The sequence below is a fragment of the Pinus tabuliformis genome, chromosome 4_1, assembly GCF_031772625.1.
Source record: "Pinus tabuliformis cultivar Carrire ecotype Pingquan chromosome 4_1, CPIR1, whole genome shotgun sequence".
In the NCBI taxonomy this organism is placed as follows: Eukaryota; Viridiplantae; Streptophyta; class Pinopsida; order Pinales; family Pinaceae; genus Pinus; species Pinus tabuliformis.
Genome location: NC_142303.1, coordinates 364,515,357 through 364,524,094, shown reverse-complemented (window position 1 = coordinate 364,524,094; position 8,738 = coordinate 364,515,357). Strand labels below are relative to the sequence as shown.

The 8,738-nt window shown below is 38.4% G+C and overlaps 1 protein-coding gene across 1 annotated transcript; it reads right to left on the bottom strand.

The window, feature by feature from the left end:
• Positions 1 to 4,974: 4,974 nt before the first annotated feature.
• LOC149175830 (uncharacterized) lies at positions 4,975 to 6,138 on the bottom strand. Its single transcript, XM_089421258.1, has one exon. The coding sequence runs from the start codon at positions 6,136 to 6,138 to the stop codon at positions 4,975 to 4,977; it is 1,164 nt and encodes a 387-aa protein (XP_089277384.1).
• Positions 6,139 to 8,738: the final 2,600 nt, after the last annotated feature.

The following is an 8,738-nucleotide window of genomic DNA, read 5'->3' as shown; positions in this document are numbered from 1 at the left end:
CACTTGGATGAATTTCAAATGGTGCAAGAGTCACATTAATCCGATTTTAGACACAATTGTTAGGCCTCTTAATTAAATTGATTATTTAAAAAAATATTGGGGAACAAGTTTCATATGAAATGAGTTATGGATTTTAGGGCATGTGTTATTGATAAGCCATGATATTGTAAAAAAATGTAATTATAGATTAAGAATCTCCATAGCTAAGTGCCCCTAATTCTCCATGGTCAAGAATATTTTTCCATACTTATCCACATTTGTCATCCATTTAATTTATATCACTATTCAAATTATAATATTTATTATTATTTTAAAATTTAATAATATTAGGTTTACTTGGAATAGCTCAATTAGCAATGGCTATGAAAATGAAGTCTCGCAAAACAGAATGTCTTGGGTTCAAATTTTGTGCTATCTAGATGAGAAGTTAGACATGATGAAAATGTAATCCCACCAAGCTTACAATTTTTTTTAATAATATTAGAATAAATTGTTTGTAATCATAGAAACCTGAATTCAACAACAAAAAAAAAAATTAATAATAAATAACTACTATATAATAATCTTAAAAAAAAATAACTTATTTTAAATTTATCATAGATTCTGATAAAAAAAAAAAACCTATTTCAAATTTATCATAGATTCTGATTTAATTGAAATAAATTAATACATAATATAACTCTATATCATTTAAAAAAAAAATTAAACACTAAAAATTTAATCCATATTTCAATTTAAAATACATCTCAACTAATAATATCTAAATAACTCATTTTATTTTGATAACTCGTATATTTTTATTAATTATATTTTAAAAATCAAAATTTATATTTTTAACAGCATTTTTACGTAAAAATCACTGTTAAAATTATTATGGATCACAGAATATAATTTTTGTTTTAAATTATTATATCTGTGATTATTATAGATCATATGAAGCTCAAGATCATCGAAACTCTTTTCGAAATTTTATATATTTTATTTGACTGAACTTCTCATTCAGCTGGCAAACAACACATAATTTAACTTCATCATGTGTAACTTCACAGGTTGTACTTCATTCTAGTCCATCAAAGTTAAAACCTATCCTACACGCTATCACAGATGCACCAGTCATGTAAGATAGAAGAATTACGTTTCCTATTTATAGAACTCTGTTTTAATCACACGTGCTAATGAACCCACTTTTTCCACCTATGACTTTTTAGGATTATAATATAATAATAATAATTTAATCTTTTATAATTATAAATTATTAATAATAATTTAATTTTAAAGTTATTTTAAATTCTCACATGAGAGTGGGTGTATAACATTTTTTACTACAGGTTTATTTTTGTGTAGTGATTTGACTATTAAAATTTATAAATAGATATATTCTCTATTTTGTATTTGATTTTTTCACTGTAATGTCATACTTAGCATTGGTGTAAGAGATTCTTTGTCTGTGAAATAAGGGATCTATATTTATTTTTTAGATTTACTATTTTTGTGTAGTGATTTGACGGCAACTCCTATTTCCACCTCTATAGCAAAGTTAATGCTGTCTGACATGCAAGGGGAATAGGAGTTGCCTTGCATTAACATGCCAAAGTCAACTTTGAGGGAAATATAAATGCAAGGCAACTCTTATTCCCCTTGCATGTCAGACAGCATTAACTTTGCTATAGAGGTGGAAATACGAGTTGCGGTGATTTGACTATCATTTTTTATAAAGAGATACATCTCTACTCTATTTAATTTTTTCATTGTAATGTCATACATCATATTGGTGTAAGAGATCCTTTGTGAAATAAGAGATTCATCTCAGTGTACTTTACTTTTTATCTACTTTTCAGATTTGGGGTTTTAATTATTATTTTTTAAACCTCAGAAAAAAAATACATATTTTTAACCATTAAATTTATAATGCAAAACTCTTATTTAGAGAGAAATTCCATTCCATAAATTGAACTGATGCTTTTTAAATCTACTTTTAAATTTGAGCTTTTAATTATTATCTTTTAAACCAAATTACATATTTATAACCATATCCATATCCAGAATTCCTATTTGGAGTGAAATTCCATACCCATAAATTGAGTCGATTCTTAACCAATATTTAATTAAATTATCTGAAGATTTTGTTGTTTAAATTGAAATTTAGATGTATTTCGAAATAATTAAATAAATTAGAATTTGACGTTTAAAACATTCCAAATCTGAAAATTACACATTTCAAACTATCAGATTTAGAGAATATCCCCAATGACTGTAGAAATGGAAACAATCTAGTGGGACATTAATCTACCCCTTCTCTTGCGATGGCGAATAGAGGGCAGAAAAATACAACCATATTATTATATTGCGAAAAGATGTTTTTTGTGCCATGACCTTAAAATCATCTGTAACTGTGATACCCGATATATTTCTGGCATCTAATTACCTTCAGATTCTGCCCACAGGTCCCCGCATTGAGAAATTTGATCCATTGTGTGCCACGTAAATGGCTAATGAGTAGATAAACATATATACCCGCCGCCCGACGTGCGGTTCTACCCGCCGCCCAACCTGCGTTCAACCTGCCAGCTCACCCTGCGGTCACGCTGCCCGAACGCCCTGTGGCTCCACCCGATTTATACATCAGTGGTGAGAAGGGTTATGCATATCTGGCCAAGCAGAGATATAGTTTCCCTCAAGCTGAAACTTGAAAGAGTACTATAATGGATTTGCTAATGGAGAATCTTGGGCTGTTGAGTCCTTTATTGGGTTATGTAATAATCGGTGTTGAAGATGTTGCTGCCAGTGTTTGGACTTGGATGGCTTTGCTTTTCATTACTTTCTTTAGCTTATGGGGATTCCTAGGGACAAAAATAATGTTTATCATTGAGAAATCAACATCATTGTCTGCTGCCAGATCTGTGCCATCTCCTTTCAGATTTCGGAAACTGGGATTGGAATCACGCACCTCAGATCAGCAGTTGGATTATGGGCCTCGAAGTTTGATTAGATTTCCTATACATGTTAAGCACTTCGCAACTGATGAATGTGGGGGAAAAGAACGCAGAAGCGTAGAAGATACTATGCAGAAGTGCAAAGGTAGCATTACCTTTTCTTCAGATTTTATTTATAATGTGGAATGTAAGAAAAAATGCAGAGGGGGTTCGTTTTTTATGAATGATAGTGAAGAAGGGAGACCGCTGCGACCGTGGTTGTTAGATAACTGTGTTGGGCTATTGCGGTGGCGGAGGGTTGTATCATTTGAAACTCAATTTGGGTGGGATAGGCTGCAGTCTTTAAGCTTGGTTTATGGTTGCAGTTGCCGCAAAGGCGATTCTGGATTGAATTTAGAAAAAAATTCAAAATATTTAGTCGGAGACAGTCATGTCGCTAAGGCATTAGACAGCCCAAAGAGAAGCATTGTGAAGCTATTCTCACTTCAAGAGGACGCTGTATCGTCGATTGACATGGTATGGAATATGGGTTTAGCATTTACCAGTACAACTGATAACACTGCGTCTTTGGGATATTGAGGTGGGGAAATGCGTGAATCAAATGACGGGCAATGACTATGCAATTGTGGGCAGTCATATTGAGAATAACTGTGGATCCCTATTGAACAGTATTATGATCAGAGATGTAGAGGCTTCATTATTAGTGTGGGATCGTAGGGACTTTCAGAGACCTCTAAATTTTTGTGTGGGAATTAATAGGTCAACATTTCAGAGCGTACAATTTAAAGACAATAAGGTTTGCGTTTCTGACTGTTTTAATGACAGGCTGTTTGATTTAAGGATGATAGCTACTTCAACTAGTGATTCAAGTATGCGGAGCAAAGCTATCTTGTTCTATGAGTGAAAGAACTTCATTACCGGTAGAGACTACTTATTTGAAATATTTCAACTTCAGTCATGATGAAGATGCAGAATTTGGAATATGGTGTACATATTGAGAGTCTCAATGAGGAATTTGCAGGAGCAGGTGTCTTGTAAATAGTTGAGCGAGAAATTCAATGTTTTATGGTGTGTGTATATAAGAATCTTTTGACGCCTTAGGGTGTACATCATTTGACCACAAGACCTTATTTTTATTTTTATGTATTCTTTGATTGGCCATGTTTATGCATTCCTTGATAGGCATGTGTATTGTATTTAAAAACCAGTATAGATATATTTAAGTAGGGATTTAAGGTAAGTTTAGAGATCCAAATTTTTTATTAGTAAATTTTTTTACAATTTAAAATATAATGTGTTATTTTTTATTGTTTAAATTGTATTTTTGAATGTTAAAATATATACATAGAATTAAATAAATTTTTTAACAATAAAAATTTATTTTTTTTATGATATATATATATAAGTAATTGACAATAAAATATTTTGCATAACATTTTTTTTTTTCCACTGGAAAAATCCGTAATATTTCATTATAAATATGAAAGATTACATATGTAGATGCTTTGTCGCATATGCCAAACTGTTCAGTGCATTTTCAAGATATTTGCAGATCAGTGCTGTATATCTGTCTGTTACATTTACAAAAATTATGCAAAAATGGTGCCATTTAAGGCAAACCTCGATCTATTTACATATATATCATATTGTGCAGTCAAAATAACAAAAAAGACTGATTTGTTAAGTCGCTTGTAGACCCGCAGTAGGATATGACGGGTCTATATATGGCCGATGGTGGTATTTCTGCTCCTGCTGTTCCAAAGATTCAGTGATTTCCCATAAGCCATTTTCCATCACCGCGGCCTCCTTGGAAAGCTTGTCAGCAGTCTGGTTATGTTCTCTGTATATATGAGATATGTGAAATGAGTTAAAAGCCTCCCTTAGTATAAAGACTTCGTCAAGCAGTATATTTAGAGTGTGTGAGTGACATGTAGTAACTCTATTGACCCAATTAACGACAATCTGAGAATCTCCATAGATGTTGATGCTGGTGCAATGATGGCTGAGTGCAAAATGAAGTAAGTGGCGGAGAGATATGAGCTCAGAGTAATTTTTTGTGCCAGCCCCCAGTCCTACTTTGATGTGATAGAAGTGCCTCAATGATTTGTGTATAATGATGCCCCCTCCACAGCCATGTTCGTTTGCAGCCCCATCGAAGAAAGCCCAAGGTGAGCTCATGTCGATATTGGGAGGAGGGTCGGCCGTCACTGTTTTGGGGAGGGGGATTCGGTAGTTCGTTATATGCTGTAATGATACCAGCTTCAACGAGAGACCATGTAGGCTCCCATCCATCGAATATCATTCTGTTCCTAGTCTTCCATATAGACCAATTTACTATGATCGGAAGGTTTACAGATTTCGAACCACTGTGTCTGTTCCCCCAATCCATCCACGCGTTGATAAGGTCTGTACCAGACCAATCGCCCGAAAACTGTATGTGATGTTTGATATGATGCCATAATTGATTTACAATGGGGCATCTTAAAAATAGGTGTTCGGTGGTCTCTGTGTCTGCTTTGCACAGCACACAACGCGAAGGACCGGATACCGCCCTGCACTTAAGGTGTTCGTCAGTGGGAATGCGGTTGCGAAGGACACACCAAGTAAATAACTTAGACCTGGGCGATGCATTAAGCTTCCAAATCTGGTGCCACCATCTATCAAGCACCTCCGGCTTTCTGTGAGAAATAATGACTTTGTATCCCTCACGAGGAGAGTAAATCCCACTATCAGCAATCTGCCAGATGAGTTCATCCGGTCCATCCACAATTCTGATATGGGATTCTGAGAGGGCGTCACAGTATGCTTTCCATGGTTCGTGCCATCTGATCGGGATGTCTAACTGTGTGCCAGATTTCCAAGCCTGATGCAATATGTCCGAGCCCTCAGGGTCAGCGATCTGCGCAAGCACTCTAATGCCACGGGAGTTTAGGAGGGCAATCAGGTCTGAGTGAAGTCTGTGTCTTCCTCCGCATCCACTCCATGGATCCATTCCGATGCGTGCTCTGTTCCCACTTTTTATGCGCCATATGATGTTGCTCCTGAGGAGGGGGAGGGAGTGTAGGAGGGCTTTCCAAATGGAAGAGATGCCCGTTCTGTTCCAGCTTGGGAGTCTGGCCCAATCGATGATGTCGAGAGGCCAGATGTACTTATGGTATACAATCTCTGTCCATAAACTGTGGGAAGTCAGCAATGCCCAACCCATTTTAGCAGCGAGGGCTTTTGCAAAGGATGCCAGGTCCTTTAATCCCCAGCCCCCCCACTTCTTAGGGAGGGCAATCTTACTCCAGGAGATCCAAGCAAAGGTGCGCTTCTCTTCCTTTCCAGCCCACAAATATCTGTTGCAGAGTCTCTGAATCTTTGAGAGAATGTTTCAGGGAATCCATGCTAAAGCCATCCAAAAAACAGGAGTTGCTTCCAGCACAGATTTGATCAGAGTTAATCTGCCTACTCTGGATAGGTATCTGTAGTACCAACAAGTTATTTTCTTTTCAATCTTGGTGACAAGCCATACCCAGTCGGCAATTTTTTGGTTTGTAGGCTTTAGCCAATATCCAAGGTATTTAAGACCTCGATCCAGAGGTTGTGTGATAAATGGAAAAGCCTGCATAGCCGATTGTGATTCAGCTACAGATGTACCAACCATAGTGATGGAAGACTTCTCATGGTTGACCACCATGCCCGTGGCATGTGAAAAAAGATTAAGGATTCTGTTGAAAGATGAGGTATCCCGAATACTTCCATCGAGAAGTATAAGGACATCGTCCACGAATAGAAGGTGAGTTAGGAAGCAAGCTTCTGAGATCTTTAGGCCCCGGATAGTGCCATCCCTCTTTGCATCAATGATGAGACGACTGAGCGCTTCAGTAACCAATAGGAACAAGAGGGGGGAAAGGGGACATCCTTGACGAAGTCCCCTTTCAGAGTGGAAGTAATGGGATGCAGCACCATTTATCAGAATACTATAAGTAGGAGAGGTAATGCATGCCATAATCCAAGTGATAAGCTGATGTGGAAAGCCCAGGTGAATGAGAATCATTTTGATGTAAAGCCAGCTGACTCTATCGAAAGCCTTTGAGAGATCGATTTTGAGAAGAATACTCTTGAGGTGCTTGGTCCAGATAGAGTGAATGGCTTCCTGGGCAGAGCCAATGGCTTCATGAATCTGCCTGTTTTCCAAGAAAGCAAATTGCTGAGGAGCAATGTGATTGGAAAGGATGGGTCTGATCCTGTTGGCTATGATCTTGGATATGATCTTGTAGAGTACATTGCATAGCGAAATGGGACGAAAATCAGCAAAGGATGATGGCGAGTCGGACTTGGGAATAAGCGCAATGAAGGTAGAATTTATAGCATGATAGATCTGACCTGAGGTTCTGCTTTCCTCTACCACCCTTAATATGTCCTCACCCAAGATGTCAAAAAAGGCCAGATAGAATTCAATGGTCCATCCATCAGGGCCCGGGCTCTTATCCTTCTGAAACCATTTAATGGTGTTCTCCAATTCAATCATGGTGACAGGAGCATTTAGATCCTCCAAGTCTTCATTGTTTACGAACCTCGGGAAATGGGAAGCGACACGGAAGATTTCAGCCAGGTTGGAGCCCTCAGGGCATTTGAAGATGCCTTTGAAATAGGAGGTACCCATGCTAGAGAGCTTGTTGAAAGAGTCTGCCAGACCCCCATCCGGATAGGGAAGGTTCCAGATGGTATTTGCAACCCTCCTCCCATTTGCAAAATTATGGAAGAATCTGGAATTTTCATCCCCAGCCTTGAGCCAAGTAGCTCTACTTCTCAGCCTGATCGATTCTTCTCTGAGTCTGAGAATGCTAGACTTCTGCTCTTCTAGATCAACCAGCCTATGCTTGCTTTCCACAGAGATAAAGCCCAAGTTTTGTTCATCCAACAGGGCGTGTATGTCTGCTTCTATCGTGGTGAGCAGTTCATCTTCCCTTGCCTTTTTCCTCTTGGCCCATTCAATCACAATATGCTTGAGTTCCGTCAAATTTTTTACAAATCCCCTGGCCAAAGAGGGTTCTCTGTCAATAGGGTGAGCTGCCCAAAAGTCAGTGACCAGCTTAGAGAAACCAGGGTCCTGTAACCAATGATGGTTGAATTTAAAAGGAGCTTTTGGTTTAGGGTGAGGGCCCAGAATTTCCATCAGGATGGGAGAGTGATCCGAGATTCCCCCCGAACTTACCCACTGTTTATAGTGATGGAGATTGCGGAGCAACGGTCCCTTGATCAGATAACGATCAAGTCGACGAGCCAAGGCTGCTGATCCGATCCTTCGGTTCCTCCATGTGGGAAGAGGGTGATGCATAGGGATGTCGATGAGATCGTGCTGTTCAAGCAGATTCCTCATGAAGTCTGAAATGGGATCTGATTGAGCAGATGAGCCCCAAGATTCACCATATCCCAAGGAGAAGTTTAGGTCGCCTCCAATGATCAAGTTTTCCTCTTGCAGCAAAGAACGATTAAGGAGGGTGCGCCAGAATCCTTCCCTCTGCTGACAAGGACCATAAATATTGATGATGCGCAGTGGCATCCCAAGGTCTTTTGAAAAAATGTCAGCACCCATATATCCTGGTCCGCCCCATGAGGAGTCCAATCTGATGGAAAGAGGGTTGAGCCCAATGGCCAGACCACCTGAACGGCCCATAGCATCCAACCCATGTATTGCCACTTTGGCGCAATCGATTTCAAGGCAAGAGATATGGCTTCTGCAGAACCCAGGGTTTCTTGAAGGAGGATGATGTCAGGATTTTCGACCTGAAAAAGTCGTTTTAGGGCTAGCTTTTTCGG